This window comes from Corylus avellana, chromosome ca8 (assembly GCF_901000735.1).
Source record: "Corylus avellana chromosome ca8, CavTom2PMs-1.0".
Taxonomy (NCBI): Eukaryota; Viridiplantae; Streptophyta; class Magnoliopsida; order Fagales; family Betulaceae; genus Corylus; species Corylus avellana.
This window is the reverse complement of record NC_081548.1, coordinates 17,394,185-17,417,510: the sequence shown is the minus strand read 5'-3', so window position 1 is coordinate 17,417,510 and position 23,326 is coordinate 17,394,185. Positions and strand designations below refer to the sequence as shown.

The window sequence follows — 23,326 nt, the reverse complement described above, 5'->3', positions numbered from 1 at the left end:
CTTTGAAGGAGAATTCCAGCCCCCATCCTCTCTAGTCTGACTATCCAGGGACCAAGTGGAAGCTTTCGACAACGCAACTCAAAGAACATTTGATCCAAGCACCAGGAGAAGTGATCCAGCCATTGCTACCTGCAAGAAACCACCTCACGGCAGTGTGAAGCTCAATTGGGATGGGGCGGTGGATAGCCAGAGCGGCAAGGGGGCGGTGGATAGCCAGAGTGGCAAGGTAGGAATGGGTGTAATAGCACGAGACCAGGGAGGAAATGTAGTTGCAATGGTCTGTGGGCCAAAACAGCATATTAACGACCATACCATGGCGGAGGCAATGGCGGCATATGAAGCAAATGAACTAAGCAGTTTTTTGAGGTTGTAAAATTTCATATTAGAGGGTGATGCTTTAGAAGTGGTCAGTGAGCTGAATCAAGAAGGCCCTTGCAGGGGCGTAAAGTCATATCATCAATGATGCCAAGCTTCTTTTGAACCAAGGATGCCAATGGCATGTAAACCATGCACATCGAACAACTAACTAGGCTGCTCACCAACTTGCGAAGATGGGTCTACAACTCCACGAAAGACAGCTGTGGTTAAGCGATTTCCCCTCATGTATGACTGATATTGTACTTGCCGAGAAGATGATTTTCATGGTTGATAATGGAAACCGCTTTCACCAAAAAAAAAAAAAAAATTATTGATATTATTCACTATTATTATTCAATATGCATATAATATAACCAATTAATTATTGTTAATTATATATATTATTGACTATTGTAATTTGTTACTTAAATTATGCTTCACATACACACACACACACACACACACACACAGATATATATAAAATATTGATCGAGTTAGCGAGTCAGTCAAGTGTTAAACAAGCTAGGCTCACGAGCCTATTAACGAGTCGATCGAACTTTAAACGAGCTAGGCTTGCGAGCCCCTATTGAGTTTTGCTGAACGAGTTGGGTATGTATCACTAACTAATCGAGGGGGTTTCTACAGTAACGAGCGGGTTGCTACAGTATCAAGCTCAGGTTCAAGTCGAGCTTAGTTGAGCAGGTTGTCGGACGGACTGGTTTATTTATAGTCCCACTTTTGGGATTTGGTAATGCCTATCATTGGAAGACAGCCGTGCACACTATCTTATCTCTCTCTATCCATTGGTAGCCCATTTTTTTAACCAATTTCATTACAATCTTGAAATTGAGTTTATCACATAAGATAAGGTTTTTTAATAAAATTTGGGTGGAAGATTTTAAAATAATAATAATAATAATTTAGTCTACTAAATTTACATCTTCCGCATATTCATTATTAAAAAAAAAAAAAAGAAAAAAAAAAACATTTTTTCACACAAACAAATTAGACGACAAGCCACCTGCGAGGCAAGAAAATAATCGCCAAAGTAGCTTCGGCTAGGCTGCTGAGGACCAGCAACAAGCCTCTAATAATTAAGTCAGTAATGGACTTAAAGAAATAAAGTATAATAGAAAGAGATTTATGGAAAAAATAACTTTTATCTTATTTAGGGATGCTGCTCAGCTTGCTCACACCACCAACCATCCCTTCTCCATGTCTTTTTCCATATACTTGGGATACATATGTCCTCGAAGCTACCTCATTGTAGTGCGTACAGGTCTGTTTTTTCCAAGTCCTTAGACTAGGCCCCCCACTTCTATCGAGTTTTGTCTTTCCCGTCAGCCACATGGGTCCATCCTTCTTATTGGCTATGCTAACTTTTACCCTCTCAGGTTGTGACAGATCACCTGAGGGGGGTTCTTAGTAAATCCCATAGGGCACGTATACTCTCCTTGCCTTATAAGGAGTTCTGTTTGATGCGCAATCGCCCATATTCTCCAAGCCTTGGCATGGCCTGCTTTCCCTCGTAACTCCCATGCAATCCCCATAATTCTTATTATCCTTATAAGGACTCTCAATAGGCCCACATTTTCCGCCAGCCAGCTCCCCCCCTCCCATATTCTTGCCAACAAAACCGCCATCTCCTTCCTGATTTGCATTCCCTAACGCCTCGTTAGTTTCCATATAGGGAAGATTTGCAGCTACCTCCCTATCATTATGATCAAACGGGGAACACCCGAAAGGCGCGCTCTGCAAATCTTTCCATATGTGGCGACCTTTTCTGTCATAACTTTGCTCCTCTACCGGCCAGGGAACCCTCATTGCCGGAATTCGCCTATCCCCCATTTGCTTATGCACCTCCCTCCCAGTAAGCCCTCCATTTCTCCATCCATCGTTTCGGAGAAGCAACCCCGCAACCACGGGTCATATTGTGTGTTCGCCTCCTCTCCTTGTTTCCTTTGCTTATCTCCTTGCAAACATCCCAAAACACCATGGAAAATAACACCATAATTAAAACAGAACCTCGGGACTTTTTCATATTGAAAGGCTATCCAACTCATCTTTTCCTTCAATCGTAACATCCGCCCTCGTGCCAATGGTTTCATAACATTAATCTGAATCTTCACTCGTAAGTATTCTCCCCATCCAACACCATCTACAACGGTATCTACTTCTTCAACCCTGCCAACAGTAGATACCAATTGTTCTCCAATCTCCATACCCATGCAAGCTAGCGGCAGATTGTACATGCGAACCCAGAAAGACTTGGTATCAAACACCATCTATAAAGGTGGTGTGAGCCCATCAAAATCTGCCACTGAAAACAAGTTCCCTTCAAAAATACATGGCTTACCCTCCATGACTTAGATCCTTGTCCCATGAGTGCTCAAGTCCAAAAGAAAAAGATTTTCTCCCACCACTTTGAACCTCAAGTGTCCCGTAGGTTTTCTGCCTTTGATCAGCATGGACCGAATTGCCTCCTTACCTATAATTCTATCTGCTAGTAGCTTCCCCGCCAGACACGATTGCCCTTTAGCGGCCACCACTGTCAAAGCTTCTTCCTAAACAACAACTCCCAAGCTCTCCTCCTCAGAAAGAGAAAATTTGCCCAAGAGCTTTGCAAGATCTTCTGCGGTATTGCCCATAGTTTCACTCTGGCTACATCCTAAGATTTTTGCTGCCCACCACTAGTACGCACCATCACACTCTAGAATGGATGTGATGAAACTCGCCTCCTCCTCTAGGTTGAAACACGGGAACCCTAGAGAGAAAAGATATTTTTTTTATAAAACTGGTTAGACCTCTTCCTTAATCAGGATCAATAACATTTTTAAAAAATGAATAAATGACATTATTAGTGGTATTACCATTGCAAATTGAGGTACCAATTATTATAAATTAATGTGACACTTATTATTTGAACCACTAAATAATTAAATTTATGAATTATGTAATCCATGTCTCAGTTTGCATATCCACCACGGGAAATTCAAGGAAAACATAATGAATCCGCTCGGAGCTTTGGTGGACTGTTAGATGTACTTTATTAAGTCAATCCATCTTCATGGTTTAATCTCTCTGAGACCCCGAGCTCCTAGAGTTCCACCGCCATGTGTGACTGCCTTTCCTCAACCCCATTACGCATTTCGGTCACCAAATATCAGAAATTCGGGCTCACTAAATTCAATTGGAGGCCGCAGAACGAACCGAGTCCATACATCCACATTCGAAACTTCCCAAGGCTAACGAAATCCCACTGTAGAAACCCCAATGAGGTGTTTGGGCCAAAGGAGTTACAGGTCTTACAGCGAATTGGGTTTCAAGGAGAAAGGAGAAAATAGCTCCGACGGGGATGAAACGGCGTCTTCAGGTTTGAATATCCTTGAATTGAAAGGTTCTTTGGCGGATGGGAAGAATAGTACAAGGGGCGAGGAAAGTGTAGAACAGAGTGAATTGTTGAAGTTTGAAAGATGGGCCGAGAAAAGGGAGACAAATGATGCGGAGGTCAAATATAGTGGCAAAGCAAGTGATCAGAATTCGAAGCGCTTTAAGCTTGGGCTTCGTCTCGGAGCTTTGGGTGGACACCACATCTGTAGGTGACAATATAATGTATATACATGGTAAAACCAAGTACTTCGCCAATAATTGCTGTAACATATTGAATATATTTTTGTTGCTTCAGTGGGTGGTTTTGTTTGTGCAAGTGAGGCCAAGTTTGCTTTCCGGAGAATCAGAAAGTTTTCTTCTTGTGGACGTAAACCAGGTAGTTGCTTCCTCTTTTTTTTTTCGTGGAATTATTGTCTTTATTGGGATCATTTACTTGGTTTCCATCTTTCTCTTTATAGCTTGACATAGATAACTCTTGGCCCACAAAAGTTATCTAAATAAAATTGCAATGGTAATAATTGAATATATTCTTCAGGAACAGACATTCGTTGGCGAAAGAAAGCGTAACGCAGAGTCCAGGTTCAGCTTCTTCAAGAATTGTAGTAGAGAATTTTCGGTTATGTTTTAGCTTGCTTTCTCTTTCACTTGGTTCATGATTTCCTCCATTGTAGATTTGGAAAAAATTTTGAGAAAGAAAATAATATAATACCTCGTTATGTATTTGTTTGAAGTTGAAATCTGAGAACATTCACTCTTCTTGCCTAAATTTTCAACCCTTGTTTTCTGAAAAGAGTGGGGTTTCACAAAGACTTTTGCATATAAGAGCATTCAGAATCAAAGAGTTAAATTTTTATGCAAAATTGCTATTCAAAACTAACTTTCATCTAGTTTAGCTAATAAATTTTTAAATGCTGTTATATTTTTATCTATTCTATTAAAATAATATTTTATTTTTAATTTTTTATTAATTTTATTTCAAAAAACCATTTCCATGGAAAAAAAAAAAAAAACCCAAATTAAACAACCAATCACCCCTTGAAAATTGGGAATTGGAAAAAAGAGAAAACAAGTAAGAGAAATAATAAAAATAAAATGGCTCTCTTGAAAAGTACTGCTACATTTAACTCTTTTTTTTTTTTTTTTGAAACTTCACTGAAGACCCTCCAACTTCCACCCGTTTTGAAACACCCACATAAACTTCAAAATCTCTCAATTTAGTCTCTTGAACTTTCAATTGCTCTAAATTTGGACCCCTCCGTCAGATTTTAAATGTTACATGACGTTTTTACCTCTGACTTTTGTATAAAATTTCAACTTTCAAAACGTTTTTTTATTTAAAAACAAAAATTAGGGATACTTTGGTCCTTTTTTGTATTTTTAACTGCGAAAATTGACGGATTGGTCCAAATTGAGAGTAATTGAAAGTTCAGGGAACTAAATTGAGAGATTTTGAAGTTTATGGGGGGTATTTTAAAACGAGTAGAAGTCCGGGGGTCTTCAATGAAGTTCCCTTCTTTTTTTTGGCTCTTCCAATCAAATATCTATTTTGCATTTTTTTTTTTTTTTTAGCTAATCAATGTAGGGGGTTTTTTACAAATTTGAAGAGTCATTATAGATAGTAATATTTGGCTCTTTCATTGTGAATGCGCTAATAATGATGATTATACATTTTTTTCAAACAAAAAACACGTCAAACGGCTACATTGGAGATTCAAATTCGGAATTGTTTGACTAAACTTTTTAAATAGTGTTTTTTGTATTTTAACTGTAATCTTACATAAAGGTAAATATAGCTTTGAGTGTTTTATGGTATGAAATGTTTGATAATACTTTTGCTAGCGAAAAAGCAGAACATTACCCAAAAGCCCAAAATAGCTTTTGCCAAACAAGCCCAAAGTATTATTTAAAGGATTTGATTGGAATCATGTCATCTATTAAAAAAAATGACTAATTCTAGACCTACAATTCCTTTGTAAGTATAAAAAGCCACATAAAAAAAAAAGCCACTTTATCATAACATGAAATAGGTATGATAAATAAGTGTTGTGAATAACATTACTCTATTTTAAAAGGCATTTTCTGTACACAGAAGTGACACCATTTTGAGATTCCTTGTTGCTTGCTTCCAATAGATAAAAGCCTCTTCTCAGATGGCAGATAAGTAGAAAAGGAGAGTTTTAAAGCATACAAGTATGTACAAAACAATAGCTAAGAACTATTCAATTTCTTCAACAAAGTTAACGAGACTCCCAATCCTTCAATTTCTTGCTTCCTTTAGGTTTCGATATATCCGCATTCATTCCAGCCATTTTTGCATTGTACTTGGCTCGAAGAGGATCGTTGTAGGTCCACCTGTACAACAAACAGAAATTTGAGATTTTGATCGACATGGGCGCATTGATAAATTCTGCATGAAAGAACATTCTGAGAGAGAGTGACAAACAAATCTTCAAAATCTGCTAATTGGTGATCCATTTCAAGTACCAAGATGTAGCACACACACACAATATATATATATAGAGAGAGAGAGAGAGAGAGTAATTGTATCATATATACTTCGTGTTTCCCACAGCAAGAAGTGCAAGTATGAAAAGCGATAGCCTAGGACCGACCCCAAATTTTCCATATTAGGTCATTTAAGTTAATGTGCAACACCCTTCCTATTCATATAAAATAAGATGGACAATTTCTAATAGAGAGAGGCAACCAGAAGGATGACAAGGGGTTAACTGCATGGCCATAGACAATTTCTAATACAGATGGACAACCAGAAGGATGACAAGGGGTTAACTGTATGAAAATATTATATAAATAGGATATGTTGGATTTAATTACTCATTGGCAAAGACAACAGTATGCAGTTTAATGTCTTAAATTTGCAGCACATAGAAGAGAAGTGAATGAATGAGAGAGAGAGAGAGAAGGATATGATGGTTTTAATTACCCATTGGCAAAGTCAAAACAGTATTTAGTTTAATATCTCAAGTAAAAAACATTAATGTAAGTAAAGCATATTTATTAAATGAACCAGAGGTATAACCCAAGTACACAGGAAGTATACAAGAAAAACGCATAGCAAGATTTATTTTTTTTAAGGAAAAAAAGAACAAAAATCTACAAAGTTAGAGACATCGAGAAGGCTTTAAGAGAGATCCACTCAAAAAGGGATTTAAGGAAACAAAGTTATAGATCCGAGCTCGTCTTCTCATAATCCTCAATATTTCGAGCATTAATTTCTCTCCAAACGCACCATGTTAAATAAGAAGGGATTACATTCCAAACAATATCAATATCATTTCAACTAAACCTTCTTTCCCAATACGCAAGGAGCTCCACCACCCGTCTCGGCATAATCCACTCTACTCCAAACATCCTAATGACCAAATTCCATAATTCTCTCGCAATATCATAGTGAAGGAGGTGATCAAGAGTTTTCCCACTCTTTTTGCACATACATGATACAACACCAATTTATCGTTATGATTCTTACCATGTAATATTAATGTTCTTTTTCATTTTTTTTTTTTCATAAGGAAAAGGTTTCACTGCGAAGTAGCAGAAAGGAAACATGAATACATATTATTTTTTTGATAAGTAATAAGAAGTTTTATTAAAAAGCGTATAGGCGCCCCAAGGTACACTGGGAGTATACAATAGGATCACCTAACTAGAAGGAGCAAAACGAAGAAGAAAATCATCATAACTAATCGAAACAGGAGAGACATGCGCAACGGTCCAAAGGTACAAAGTTTGAAAACAAGAGGCTAAAATGTCTTCCCAAGTCCCCTCCACATCCTCAAAGCACCTATTATTCATTTCCCTCCATAGACACCAAAAAAAGCACGTAGGCACCATTTTCCACACCGCGGCACTCTCCCTCCTCCCCGAAGACCACCAACAAGCGAGAAAATCCAAAACCCTCTTCGGCATCACCCAAGACAACCCAAACCGACCGAAAAAGGTGCTCCACAAAGTATAAGCTACCTCGCAATGAAGGAGAAGATGATCCACCGTCTCCTCGGACTTCTTGCACATACAACACCTGTTTGTCACAATCACCCGTCGCTTTCTAAGATTGTCCAGGGTCAAAATTTTTCCCAAAGCCGCCGACCACACAAAAAAACTCGCCCTCAGAGGAGCTTGGGTACGCCACACACTCTTCCACGGAAATCCTCCCCCAACAGGACTCGCCAAGGCGGCGTAAAGGAGTTTGACCTTGAATTGGCCTCTTTTGGAAGAATTCCACCACAACCTATCTTCACACCCTCGCCTCACTTGAGTAGCATGTAACACCTGGAAAAAAGAAGCCAACACCTCCACCTCCCAATCATGCGCTTCTCTAGAAAAGCTCACATTCCACTGGTTAGTGCCTCCCAACACCTCCATATGCTCCGCCACTGAAGCATCCTTAGCGCATGCAATGCTAAATAAACCTGGAAAGGCATGCTTAAGAGCCAAGTCACCACACCACAGATCGTGCCAAAAGCGCACCTTAGACCCCTCCCCAACCTGAAATCGAGTAAACCTTTGGAAATTGGCCCACCCCTTCCTGATGTTCTTCCATAACCCCACCCCCAGAGGACCACCCGGCTCCAAGGAACACCACCCTCCCCAAAGACTACCAAATTTCGCATTCACCACAGCCCTCCACCAAGAATCTCTCTCTAACCCATAACGCCACAACCACTTCCCTAAGAGGGCGCGATTGAAGACCCTAAGGTTCCTGATACCCAAACCTCCCTCCTTATTATTAGTGATACCTTTGACAATGTTCTTTATTTTTTACTAAGAGAATTATTATCCATAATAACTTTTTTCTGAACATTTCCAAGAGAGAGAGAGGAAGAAAAAAACTACTAGATTCCTCACAAGTGATTCTTCAACTAAGTCTAATTTGGTAGCATATCATTACTTTTTCTTTTATTCATAACTTATAAATACACCCGGTGAGTCTTGTATACACAGACTTCATCCTCCACCATGTTCTTAGAGGTGGAGAAATTGCCTTCTGAACTAAACCCATAGGCTAAGATGTCATTATATTTCTACAGGGTGAACTTGTTTTTCCTCTTCTTCTCTCTCTCTCTCTCTAGGAGGGAGTGGGGGGGTGGTGGTTAAAAACACAACTGTATCAATTAATCAATAACATGTTCCAGCACAGCTCCGAGAACGATGATGGTTCAGCCTTCTGTTTTACAACCACTGAAAAATTCCCCCCAAATTTTTAAGTGATACAGCCAGCCCTCAAAGGTTTCATATGCATATTCTGTGGTAAATCAAAGGCTGATATTCCATCACCTTTCTTTCTTTACGTCTTGCTGAACCGAGCTTGATTTATTACTTTTTACACATATATGTTATTTCTCTTTCTTTTTATTCGTATTATCTAATATAATGAGGGTCAATATGGTAGTCACAAATGGTCTTATGTGGTTTGTAAGGGACAAATTTTTGGCTTGATGAAAAGGTTGTGATGGATGGTGTCAGCAGTTTAGTCTCAATTTTTCAAAAAATTTCCTAGATTTTCTTTAACAAATTGTTTCCTTTTTCTTTTGCCTGCAACAATGGTGTGAGAATAGGGTGGTGACCAAGTGAAGAGGGGGTTTGGATTTTAGGAGATGATGGAGGTTGCTAATTTTAATCTTTTCGTATTGTTTCACTTTTGATTTTTTCTCCACGAGTTTATTGAAACTTGAACCAGTGTCTTTTGAGGTGGCTGGTGGCAGAGGCGAAGTAGCTAGAGGTAGTGCAGCAGAAGGCTCTAGTACATTGTGGTGGAGTTCGAGCCATGATGGCAGATTTTCGTAGAATTATTCAAGTCAAAATAAGATATTGAAATGAGGGCATAGTTGTAAGTTCTAGCCTCATTGCTTAACCGAAAAAAAGTAAAAAAAAAGAAAGAGAAATCTAACTGGCCAAAGAAGAAAAAGAAAAATATATTATCCTATGTCAAAAGTAACTCTTTTTGAACACCGTACTTTTATACAAATTATTTTAGATGTAATAGATTATTTCTTCCATGTACCACTTTAAAGATTCAACAAATAAGCTTCACTAAGCAAAATAAATAAATAAATAAGACTGACATAATTCCAAGTCAATAGAGCAGCAGATGGACATCAGAGTGAATGCGTATATGATATAGCAATACTATAGAAGGGGGAACAAAAGGAGGATAATATAAAGAGAAGGGAACTTACGGATTGTTCCAGTCAGTTGTGTCCTCATTGACAAGATGTGTCCATTTTGTCCTTCCACTACGACCGAAGTGCTTAACCTGCATGACCTTAGGCAATATTGTCTTGTCCATCTTATCTTCTCCAGTCGGAGCAGAGAAATCCCGAGTGAAAATACCATCTGTTCCAGCGGTTGCAGCATGATCATCAGAATCTGCTTGGAAGAATGCACCCTTGTGGTAATATTTCTGCATGAACCTCCATTTCTGCTTTGGCAGTGGAGCAGCTTTTGGATTCTTCCTCTCCCACTCCCTCCTCTCTTCCTCTGTCATGTTTCTGACCTTCTCAATCTCTTCCTTCTCCTTCACCATCGCCTCGCGATCCTCCCTATCCCTCTTGATCCTAGCCACCTCCCTCACCTTCCAAGCTTCATACTCCTCTGCCTCATTAATTTCATCATCAGTATCCACATCAGCAATATTTGCCTCCATTTCCAAATTCTTTTGAATCTCTTCGTCCTTTCGGATCTCTTCAACCACAATCTGTTTTGTCTCCACCTTCCTCTCCTCCAGTCTCTTCTTCTTAGATTCCTCAACAGCCCTTTCTTCAGCCTCAAGACGCTCACGCTCAGCAATGGTATCCCTCTCTGACTTGGGAACGAAGACCGGCTTAACCATTGCAATGCCTGTATGTTCTTCCTCTGAGTCAGTCTCATACTCAGATTCCTCTTCCTCTTCCTCTTCTACCTCCTCCTCTTCTTCTTCTGGAAATACAGCCTCTTCCTGCTCTCTCTGAAGCAACTTCTCCTTAATTCTTCTTCTCCTTTCCTCCAAAGCATCTGCATCATCTTCCTCCAGATCTAACCTTTCTTGCCTTCTAGCTTCCTCCTCAATTGTTGAAACAATCTCTGCTTGTCGGATGCGCCGATGATCAGCTCTCACTTCCTCACGATTATCTATCTTACTCTCTGCCAAACGGCGCAGCCTAGCATCATCCTTCTTAACAATATGTGAGTCTTCCTGCCTCGGGAATGCTTGTTCCAGGGCAGCCACCCTATCCAACTGGATATCCCCATCTTCATGGGCATCATCTGCCCATTCAGGAGCTCTACCAGGCCAATACCTTTTAACTTTTGTTTGCCCAATTTTCCCTCTAAGCTTATCCCTAATGGCAATTATAGTATCACTAACACCTGCTGTCACCGACATTGTAACTTGTGATAGAAGCGCAGAAAGTGTGCAAAAACCGACAGCAAACTCTACACTCTTCCCTCTTTTAAATCCTAATTTATCAAAAGTTCAAACCTCAAACTAGCAGATCTTTAATCATCCCTGAAACCAAAAATAGAACTGAAGAGTTTAGCACAAGTTTTGGCCAATACTATACACAAAACAACCAATCAACAGTCTCTCTCTCTCTCTATACGTGTGTGAGCGTTCATGTAACATAAAAGCAAACCAAAAAAAAAAATTAATGAACATGCCTAAAGCATTGATATATTAAAGATAGTATATATTAGGGGCATTAATAGAGCGGCTGCCTGACAAGGCCGACATTGTTCATAGGTTGATAACCTTAAGCACATGCCTAAAACCTTGATAATCTTACAATGAACTTGTTAAGCACAAAGATACAGAGAGACACTTCTGATGGGTCTTTCTCAGGTATTTGTATCCATTTATTCATATTATATATTCATTGCATATCCTGCAAATATAAGATTGTGTTTCTAAAGGAGAATCAAAATCCATTATCATCCAAAATAAACTTATGTTCACTGATTTGGACAAATCCTGTCAATCATCCAACCCACCCCCACTGTCGCTACACATCTAATACAACAACTTGTTTTAGCATTAAGCAATATTTTTAAGTGAAATGAAATGAAAGAGGATCTATTTTTAAGAAGCAGTGATTTACTACAGAGCATAACGCAAATCTTACCAGAATCGAAGAGGATGTGTGCGATGGGTGGATGTCGTGAGGAAGAAAGCAAAGCCGGAGAGAGAGAGAGTGCTACCGGCTGCCGAGTTGGGGTTGGACTTGGGGACTTGCCGACTGCCGACTTGGGGTTGGGGGGCTGCTGCGGCTGTAGCTCGAGCAGGTTGGTTAGGGTTGGGGAAAACATGGAACGGCTGCGATGAAGTGTATCAGATCTAACGGTTGGGGAAAACAAGTGTGTTTTTTTTGTTTTTTTTTTAACAATTTACGTATATATATATATATATATGTTTTTTTAATTGGTTTCGTATGTATATTACTATATATGTATATATTTAAAAAAAAAAAATGCTGTCATATTATTAAGTTATTAACATATACGTAACAGAAATATACAGTGGCGGAGCCATGTTGATTTTTGGGAATGTCGAAGATTTAAAAAAAAAAAAAAAAAAAAAAAAAAAATTCTTACCCAACGTAACCCACGGCACCTCCAAAAATTTCAAAAAAATAAATAAATAAATTGTTTTTCCTACACAAAACTAGATATGTCACTTTTTTCTTAAAAAAAAATAAAAAATTTGCTTAGTTTGATCCATTCTAAAACGGCAACATACCCTCAATCACAACAAGCACATTGCACAAGGGAAAATGGGGGAAAATTTTCTTTTCAACAGTTTAACCCTAAGAAAAAAGAGAAAATGCGTTTGGGTGTGCACCATGTGTGGAAATACCGAGAGGAGAGGCGATCTGTGAGTGTAGTAGTAGTCCTAGTGAATGTTTCATGTTTGATTGTTCATTTGTTTGAACTTTGAAGGCTTGAGTCTTCAGATGGGAAGAGAAGAGGTGAGAGGAGATGAGAAGGTAATAGAAAATGAGAAGGTGAGTCTGATGAGAAGTGAGGAATCTCGTCTCGTGAAAGGTGGAAAATTGGAAATAGAAGATAAGAAATGAGTGGTTAAAAGATAAGAAATAAATTTTTTAAGAAAAAAAAAAATTGCAAGGAGTAGGCTGTAGACTTGGGCGAGTTTATTATTTATTTTTTTCAAGTATTACGTTGGTCACAAAAACCACTGGATCCAAGGCCCCTTCTCCCCCCAACACACACACACACATACACATATACACCTGACCATAGAATGAAGTCTATATAGTAAGTCTATAGCCATTATTCTATATGTACCAGTGTACCATGTCATACAATGTATTTTATCGACAAGTTCTTAAACAGTTACCAAGTTATTACAAAAATGTAGACTTGCTCATATCATAAGCATGGTCAGTCAACTAACATATCTCACATTTTTAAGGAAAATGTTCGTGAGTCGTTACTTACCTCGTACGCTCGCTTAGGTGCTTCAACATCATGAATCCCTGCTATAACAAAACACAACTCATCGTTATAAGTAGTATTAGAGAACTCTACGAGATTTCATCTAACGAAAAAGGGCTTCTAAGACCTTGTACACATTTATGGGGGTAAGGGGCATATAAACAGTCCTCTGGTTGAGTGTTCGTCCCCTAGGGTGAGTGTTCGGCCAGGGGCTAGGGTTTAGCTAGAAAGTGTCCAAAATACTCCTAGGCTCCTATCTGTTGGTGTCTCCTTTCTAATCTTAAGACAAACATCTATGCTACTATATGATACCGGTAAAAAAATCAACGAAGGGTGTTTAAAACCTTTGAAAGTTATTCCTCTTGCTTTTTAAGAAAATAAGGCACTTCCAATTATCAAGAAGACAAAGGTGGGTAGAAAACCCCTTTGAAATTATTATTTGTTTTACATAAGAAAAATGAACATGAGGACTTGCCAAAACATCTTTAAAGCTTGTAATAGTAAGGAAAAAGAGCAACACTAGAATAAGCTTGTACTCAAAATATTAATACTAAGATAGCGTAATCAACTCAACAAAATATAAGGGAGATATGGTGGTTACCTCAACAAGCAAGCTATTCAAGGCCCCTCCTCCTCCAAAGGCACTCACAAAGCTTACACACTCTTAATAGACAAAGAGGCAGAGTTTCTCTAGGCTTTTGAGGTGAGAAAACTCGAATGGGATGAGGGGTATTTATAGGGGAAGAGGCTGAGGGCAAAATGAAAAATATCATAAAATGATCAAGCGCTCGTGGTACTACAGGGTTGAGCGCTCGTGTACTATAGTTCAGAGGGGTCAGAGTTGCATGTGGCACTCATGGGTAAAAACCAGTGGTCAACCAAAAGTCAACGAGTGTTCGTATACTATTCATGATAGCGCTCGAGTACTATTCACAAAAGGCCAAAAGTGCTCAGAGGTACGATTTCTCGAGGGTGGCGTGAGGTTCAGACGAGCGGTCGATGTGGTCCCCTGGACGAGCGCTCATCCAGTGAAGGTGGTCTTGGGCTTTTGCTTGCTAAAAGGCCTTAAGGCTTAGGCCCATCAAAGAAGGTTTTAGGGTTTTCTGTTTATGACTAATTTAGAAAGCTAATAACTTGTTGAGTAAGGAGTTAAAACTCTTTTTAAAATGATTTACAAATTTGAGGTATTACAATACCAAATAAAGTATGATAATGTTGTTGGAGAGGAAAAACCAGTTTCTCTCATTTAGTGAGAGAAGCTCCTCATTCTCTCTAGGTAGAGAACAAACCACCTCCTTGTGAGGTTCACCACCACCATCCATGTGGTTTTTTGGGGAGGAGGGATCGGATAGGATCCTTCCTCCCCTCCCCCTTTTTCGTTTCTTCTTCTCCGATTTACTCATTTTTTTGTCGCTCGTTCTCACAATGTTTTTGCTCCATCTCCCGCTGTCCACCGCTCCACTGCCTTGGCCTGCCTGCCTCCTTCCCCATTTGGCTGCTCGCTGCCCACCGTCCACCACGATGCAGCCTGGATCTTCCTTGGTTCATAGATGAGTTTTTATAAAAATCCGATTTACTTTCCTCAGGTTGACCCAGGCCTACAAGCGCCACTCCACCACCACTGTCGGCCTTCCAGCTTTCCAACGACATCTTGCAAGCCTTTGCCAGCATTGCACGGGTCGGAGCGTGAGCTCCACGCACTTGAGCATGGATCTCACACGCCGGCGCGTGTTCACCACACGCCTGAGAGTGGACTCCTCTGGCCGCTTCTCCACCTTCACCACCGGCCTCCTAGCGTTCCATTGCCACCTCGCGCCACCTTGACAGCACTGCATGTGCCAGAGCATAAGCTCCATACGTCGGCGCGTGTCCACCATGCCCTGGACAGTGGACTCCTCCGGCCGCTCTTCCACCTTCATCACCGCCGTCATCGTTGGTTGTTGGGTTTTTTTTTTCTTTTTTTTTTGCATTTCCACTTGTTGTCTTTCTTTTTTAGTTTTCTCCTTTGTTTCTATGTATTTCTTGTTGTTTTGTTTGAGTTTTGTGGGTTTGAGTCTCCATCTATTTTTAGGTCTATTTTTGTAGTGTAGACTAGTGCTTCCGGAGACAGTACTCCCTTCCCATCGGTCCCAGATTCAGATCTGACTAGTGCCTTCCCTATATTGACTTTCTTCGGGTGGTCGATGTTGTTCTTTGCTGGGAGTGTAGATGGGTTTGGACCCCATGAGATTCTTACACCTGTAATTAGGGTTTGTAAACCTTATGAGGTTTATAACTCTTTTTGTACTTCTTTTGCTTTTAAAACCGCTTTATGTGGTCCCTTGGAGATGATCGGGCTAATTATTTGGCCCATTTCCTACTTTGTTCCCATTACTTGCACGGTTGATTTATGTATTTGGGTCTATTGTAGAGGAGCCCACCTATTTTCGGTATTTTGATCACTTGTAACCCTTTCCCAATTTGATTAGAAAAAAAAAAAGTATGATAATGTTTACTTTAATCAAAGAACTGTTTTTGTGATTGTTGTGTGTTTGCATATTTTAATTTGTTGTTTTTCTTAGAAAATACCAATTCATCCCTCTAAGTGTTGTTTTATGGTTTGCTTATTGGATTCAATATGCCTCAATAGTCACTTCCTGTCTTCCTTACAATATAGGGCTGGACAAATTCATCGACTAACCGCCAACTGACCTTGACCGACTAGATGGCGGATGAGAGGTGGCATGATTTTTTCTATTCCGAATTTTTCGGTGCGGTAGGTGGAAGAGGTTTTTCTAACTGAACTGACTTTACTGACCAACACCGACTGACTTTACCGACAAATTTTCCATTTTTTCCACATTCCGACATTACCGACCTACTTTATCGACCCCCATTTGGTTCGAAAGGCGAAAGGAAATAAAATTTGGTGGAATAAGTTGGTGAAATTACCGACTTTACCGACATTGTCGGTTCGAAAGGTGAAAATAAAATTTTCCTACCGAAACCGATATTACCGACTGACGTTTAGCCCTACTTACAAAGATACAACTATCAACCTAAATAGAGTTCTTAATATATTTAATTTTTTTTTTCATAATCTCTCACTTTGTGAGTGGACACTAGACATGGTCACCATAGAAAAACTCGTCTCTTCATGGTCACTTATTTGTTTGTTTTGTTTTGTTTTGTTCTGTTTTTTTTTTTTTTTTTTTTGGAAAAAATCCACTTTACCCCCCTGAAGTTTCAGAGGTTTTTCAATTTGAACCACAAAGTTTAAAAATTAGCAATATACTCCCATAATGTTTCAAAAATTTTCAATTTAAACCTCCCGTTACTAATTTCCGTCAAATTGGACAGAAATATATGAAATTACCTAATTACCCTTAGTCTTTTTTTAAAAAAAATTTCGTTCAATTTAACGGAAATTAGTAACAGAAGATTTAAATTAAAAATTTTTGAAACATTAAAGGAATACATTGTCAATTTTTAAACTTTAGGGTTCAAATTAAAAAACTCATGAAACTTCAGGGGATAAAGTAGATTTCCTCCCCCCACTTTTTTTTTTTTTTTTTTTGAGTAATTTCATTTTTCTGTCACCATAGAAATACTCGTCTCTTCAAGGTCAATTTTTTTGTTTTTTTTTGTTTTGTTTTGTTTTATTTTTTATTTTTTTTTTGGAGTAATTTCATTTGGCTCTTCTTAATGTGATGTGACCTGATCTTTGGGCAAACCAAGATGATTTCCCTCGTAAGATCAGTTCTCACAAATTGCAGAGGACATTAATTAAAGGCTGGTTTTTAGTTTATTGGACAGGCACTATTTTAATTCTTGAAAAATTCAAAAAAGTTTCAATTTAGTTTATGAAGATTAGTAAGCTGTAAAATTTATATAATTGAAAAAGGTCACAATTAGATTATTTACTAACTAATTGAAAAGAAAATGATAAAGTAATTTTGATTGATCTGAAATATGCCATGGGGATAGTTATCCAGGCGACATAATCATGCAACAAAATGTTGCTTAGATTTTTTTTTTTTTTTTAACCAAACTTTGCATTAGAAACGAGAGAGCATACAACTCTTAAGGGGGAAAGAAAACAGAAGGTGGTGCAGCACCACTACAGTTAATTGGAGGGAGAGGAGAAAAAGGAAAAATGGGAATGCAGCCAAATTGAATTCTAGTCCTGGCCCAATAAACCACATGATGGGCGCAGAAGTTAGCACTTCTATTAATCTTCTTTGCCTCCCACTTAGAGGAAGGAGGAAGAAGAGCTAAGGTATTTTTAATGGCCTTTTCTACGTGCCAGTCTTGTATAATCGATGGATGTTGAAGGGCTGTGATGACAATAAGGAAGTCTCCTTCGATGGTGAAGTTTTTGAGCCTCAATGACACTGCTAGCCTTTTCTATGTGCCACTTAGGGCCACATCTTATCTTATAAGTTTGTAGACTTATATTCGTTAGGATATACCATACAAATATAATAGTTCATCTATTTAATTTCCATAACCTGAACATGCTTTAAACCTGCTAGCATTTATAATTGCTCATAAATTAAAAAAAAAAAAAAAAAATCCAAAGATGAAGACTCTGATCCTTATGGACTGCAAACTGAATTTGGGTAAATTTTACGCCGTGGCAGTTTGGAAACGTAAGCTGATTCCCACTGCAGCTTCTTCTCACCGGCGCGTCAGAAATTACTCTCCCTCCAATTTTGGAACCCCCAGACCCAATTTAGACATCGGAGTTGTTCGTCATACAACGCCAGCCCCAGAGCGTAATTGGGTTTCTAAAATCTGTGCCTGGTTAGCTCTCTAATCCTCTCTTCAAGATCAGAATGTGATTCATAAGTTTCTTAGCTGTTGAGCATTGGTTATCTCTTTCGGCACTTAACATGTTTGATGAAATGCGTCTCTCGTTTTTCCACTCCTTAGAGAAAATGGGGGTGTTTGTTAAACCCCACCGCACTATTCATTCCCACCACACTATTCACTTCATTGATTTTCAATTGTTTGAATGATGTCAAAAATGTTTTCTGTTGTTTGATTAGTACGAAAAGTATTTTTCCACTGCAACTAGAATAACCGAACTTCACCAAATATTGCCGCCAACAATTCAAAGGAAAAAAAAAGAAAACCTCACAGAAGCTCCACAGACAGGGGGAGGAGGGACTACAACGGGGAAAGGAGATTTTTTTTTTTGGGTTGGTGGAGGGGTTACGCAAAGCCGGGGGATGGCGGGCAATGGATGGAGGAGGGTGGTGCTAGGTGCCACAATGGGTGGTTGGAGGGTGGGGATGGACGGGATAGGAGTAGGGGTGGGCAAATTAACTGTTACCATTTAACCGGCCGTCTACCGGCTTCGACCGAACCGATATAAACCGTAGCCGATATGCCGATATCCTTATCGGTTAAAAAAAGTATACCGGAATTCGGTCCGGTCCGGTCCGATCCGGTTAAGCGGTTCTTATCGGTTAACCGGTTAACCGATAAGAAACCGGAATTTTTTTTTTTTAAGTCCTAGTCCCAAAACGGCGCCGTTTAGTCTTTTAGAGAGGTTTCCAAATTCCCACAAGTGACATAGGTTTCCGAATTTGTGTAATGGTGTTGCCCATGACTTATTTTCCTTTTGCTAAGTGACTTTAATTAGTTAATACTTTGTTTATTATTCATTAATGAATTTTATTTTAATTTGGGTTTGGGTAGGTTTGATGTTTTTTTTTTAAGTGATGGCATTTGATGGGATTTCTTTGCCTTTGGTAAAAGCATTTTTCATTAACTAGTTTTGCTAGTCTAATTAGCATTCATGATGTTAATTAGTCCATTTGCTTTGGAAAAATGTATTTTATAATATAAAAAAAAAAAAAGTTGAAGTGGATCAATATAAAAAAGCTTCAATTTTTAGCCCAAAAAACAAATATTTGGGTCCCAACAAAAAGTATTTGGTCCCTAAAACAACTCATTTTTAATAAGTTATTTTAGCCCAACAAAAAATATTTGGGCTCTCAAAAGTAAAAAAAACTCATTTTTGGTTTTTGGCCCAACAAAATAAATCAATATAAAGCTCTCGGTTAAATCGGTTAACCGGTTTAACCGGACCGTTTAACTGTGTACCGTTTTAACCGAAATTATCGGTTAAAATTCTTATTGGTTCGGTATCGGTTAATAAACCGTTTAACCGAAAATTATCGGTTAATAACTGATAAGGTCCTTAACCGGACCGTTTTGACCGATACCCAGGCCTAGATAGGAGGGATGGTGGGCGAGAGGCAGAGGGGGGTGGTTTCAGCGGGTGCAGGACACAATGCTACTCTTGGGCTTTTGTACTAGGTATCTTTTCTGGCCATGCTTTGGCTGCTGCATCACAACAAAGCCGTTCATGTTCCAGTAAAGTTCTGTCTAGTAGTGTGTGATGCATATTGAGGGAATTATTATTATCTAACCATCGCTTCTAGTCTAATTAAACTATAAGTTGTTAATTGTTTCTTAAACTCAAATCAGTATGAAAATTCTAACACTACCTTCTTGTTAGGGGCTTATGGGATTTCAGGTGGTTTAGCTTTGATAACCCATGGAGATGGGCTTCTCAGATTATCTCCTTTTACTTGCTCTTCCTCAATCTTGTAGCAGACGCTCGTCCATCCCCTTCTTTCACATACGCTTGTGAGGATGTTAACAATTATTATGCCAGTGTGGAAAATTTGAGAGGTGAAGCACTCAAGAAAAAATTGAATCACATCGTTGCCCCGCATCATTCCTTATCCTACAAACAGGTGATCTTGTTTGTATATTTAACTTCTAACTGCTGCTACTGTTTCCAATAAGAGTAAAATTAGTACATTTCACAAATATTCAGTGCTCATACCCAGAAAATTGGTTTTTTTCCCTTATAATAAACAGGTGTGGGATGCCCTCAAGATTCTTGATGCTGCTGATATTTATAAACCAGAAGCGTCATCAGGGATGTATGGGTCACTACAACTAATACTACTTCCTAGTTTCATTTCTATTTGTTACTTGACCACATAAGTGTTACTATTTTATTCAACTATCTTTGTATGCAGAATTGAAATTTACTCCTTGAGAGTTGTCCCAAAGCGTTTGGCAGGAAAGCCAGAGGGATGGAATAGTGAGTCAGTTATCAAAATTGAAATTCTTTTGTGTGTGTTTCAGTGTATTTTCGTTAGAATGTCTGTGTTTGCATGTGTGTGTGTGTGTGTTGTAGCATTAGTTTATGATGCCAAAACCGAGCATCCTGATTTCAGCTTTTCCTCCTTGATCTGCTCCTAGGTTCTCTTACCCAAGTTATGATGTCTCAGTTGAAGTAATTTTGGGAGAGATCACAATGTATGTTCAGTTAGCATCAGACTAGGTCCTTATAGACTTCTCCTCTCTTTTTTGGGCATTCATTCCATCTTCTCATCTCACTTTTTTTTGTGGATTTTCTTTTCTTAGGCCTCATGCTCTCTAACTGCTTTACCTCGATCCTTTCCTTGGAATACCTTTGTAAAGTTATTCTTATGCTTCAAGTCCAACTAGGACTTATAAAGGAGTCTTCTACTTATTCGGGATGCAAGAGTCTAAGGCTAGAAATTCTACCGCAAGGCTGGTCATAATAACAATAAAGAAGAGACAGAAATGCTTTTATTTTTCATTAAATACTGTTTATTGCAAATAGCAATCAATTATACTCCCTGATTACTTCTGATCTTCAAGTTGAAGGTAGTTTCATTAGTCTTTTCATTACTTGTATGGGTAATTTTTCCAGCCTTATTTCAAGTTGTATATATGCTTTATGTTTTTTTATTTATAGAGATCTCTGCCAATTTAGTTCTTTTTTATTCTAATGTACAAAAAGGCAAGTCAGCTCACTTTGTAACCCATTCTGACGTGATCTTCTTCTGAATTGTTTGACATTGTAATTGAATTAATTCGTGTTAGTGGCTTATAGCTTGTTAGTTCCAACAAGTTTTAATGCTGCTGTTTTCTCAGGGGAACACTTGTGGCCTCGTTCTTATGGGCTAACTGATGGTCCATCAATGACTGATATACACAATATTCGCCCAGCAGATGTGAATGGTAAGATGGGCCTCTATTCTTTAATGTCTATCTAAATAAGAATTCAACCTCATATGTTCTGCTGTTAGTTAAAAGTTCTATTTCTTGCAGTGAATTCATCTAGGGGAAACAAATACTATGGGCTATGCAATGTTAGCTCAAATAAATGTTTGAGGCCAGCAAACAAAGAAGCCGCTTCAGACACGGAAACTGACAACGAAAGATGGGCACCACCTGTAAAGGTTATTTTATCTTTTCACTAAAGCAACTCTAAATTGTGTATGCTTTTCATGAGAACAAACTGATACTCAATTTCTGCCCAACTACTGTGGTCAACAATTTGAGTTTTACTACTATTCTCATTAGATTGCTTGTAATGGGCGGAGACCATACTCTTAGTGGTACGAAGTATGGGACTAAAATCAACTTCTTCTCATAAATGAACCCAAATTGTCAAGGAAAGGCCCATCCTATTCAAACAACTTATCTAAATCTTCTGGTTTCTCTCTGTTTCGTGATGTAAAGATAGGCTAAAATTTTCAAGCCAATTAGCTGTTAAAGAATTTCTGGTGAATTAATTTAAGGCTCTATTGGGAGTTTGGAAAGTTAAAAGTCTTAGTCAAAGCATTGGAAAAAAATAAAAGAAAAGGTCTCCTTTCTTAAGCTTTGAGCTATGTTCCTCCCATTTGCTCTGGTCTTTAGAAAATTTAAATGGACTTAACAGAAATGTACAAATGTAGGATCAATATTAATATGAATTCTTAAATCTTTTAAATTGTTTACGTGCCACTTAATCAGTCACTGACATTGTGGGGACTGTGTACCACAAGGACGCTACAACAGATACCCTTTGAATATGTTTTTGGTCTGTCATTCTGACTCCCTCGTATGAAAGGAAGTGCTTTCTGTTTTACTTTCTGTCATGTCAGTTAATGTACATCTTTCATCAAAAATAAAAAATTGCAGATATTGTACCTCAATTGTGTTTAAATGATTTTTGGGAATTGGGGTTCATGATTATGTATGGTCCTCTATCACTTACAGTTTCTTTGGTTCTTTTTTCCGAAGGTAAATATAACTCACACAACCATATAGATTTGGACATTTGCCCATGTCCTCCATACCTTATTCAAGAGGGAAGGAGATACCATTTGTTCTAAAGATCATTGGCATAGTTTTTTTTTTTTTTTTTTCAAGTTTGGGAATAACCTATTCCTAATCAATGGCTTGTCTCTGATTGAGTTTCTAGCATTGCACTCATGATTGAACAAATGACTTAAGAGTAATTCGGTTGGCTTTCACTAGAGTCTGAAAAAACATTGTACCTCCCGAAGGGGCATGCAGAAAACATTCCCCTATTATATCTTCCATTTGCAACTGGCTTTGTATTGTGGGTCACATTTCCTGGACAAGGAATTTATTGTTGATTTGAAATTGATTGTCTTCTATAGTCTTGCGATATAAATTACTCAAGTTATTTTCTATACCAATTAACTTCAGGTTCGAGGGGATATTGCAAGGGCATTAATGTACATGGCGGTCTGCTATGGGTTTAATCAGCCAGGTGGAGGCCTAGATCTTCACCTTTCAGATTCTCCAAGCATTGGTTAGTTAACAGAGACTTCAGTAGTTTGTTCTGAGTCTAGCTCTTCCACTCACATTGTTGGGTTCTATTTATATACATTCCTGGACAAAAAAGGGCCAAGGGAAAGCAGAAATTATTTAGGCAGATAACAATGTATTAATTCAAACTAATTGGAGTCACATCATAAGGTGGCTGTAGCCGTGACCTTTGGCAGACCTCTTTTATCTACTTGAAAATGTTAAAAAAACCAAACAGGATATTAAACATGGTACAGGCAGTGTTCTGTAGTTGTTCTAGTATGAAAATTGAAGGCATCAATTTGGTACTCAGAAAAACCTGACTGGAGTTTGGAACTGTTCTTTTTGCAAGAATGGTTGGTTTTCTGGTATCTGAAATTTCAAAATCTTCCAAAATTAGAATTTAAATGACTCCTCTTATCACATCCACTTTTAATGTTAAGTGTCCACCTCCACCTTTGCCACCAACTTCCATATCCAAGAACACCAC

At 38.5% G+C, this 23,326-nt stretch overlaps 2 protein-coding genes across 2 annotated transcripts; one reads left to right on the top strand and one right to left on the bottom strand.

Annotated features, from left to right (window-relative positions):
• Positions 1-5,741: 5,741 nt before the first annotated feature.
• LOC132189637 (uncharacterized) lies at positions 5,742-12,010 on the bottom strand. Its single transcript, XM_059604387.1, has 3 exons — positions 11,868-12,010; positions 9,948-11,254; positions 5,742-6,099 (listed from the first exon to the last, which is right to left on the bottom strand). The coding sequence occupies exons 2-3, from the start codon at positions 11,129-11,131 to the stop codon at positions 5,985-5,987; spliced, it is 1,299 nt and encodes a 432-aa protein (XP_059460370.1). The 5' UTR covers positions 11,132-11,254; positions 11,868-12,010; the 3' UTR covers positions 5,742-5,984.
• A 5,712-nt stretch (positions 12,011-17,722) lies between these two features.
• On the top strand, positions 17,723-22,845 carry LOC132190963 (uncharacterized). The gene is made up of 7 exons (XM_059605988.1): positions 17,723-17,982; positions 19,727-19,949; positions 20,077-20,141; positions 20,241-20,305; positions 21,169-21,255; positions 21,346-21,476; positions 22,735-22,845. Exons 1-7 carry the CDS (start codon positions 17,759-17,761, stop codon positions 22,843-22,845), a joined length of 906 nt encoding a protein of 301 aa, XP_059461971.1. The 5' UTR covers positions 17,723-17,758.
• Positions 22,846-23,326: the final 481 nt, after the last annotated feature.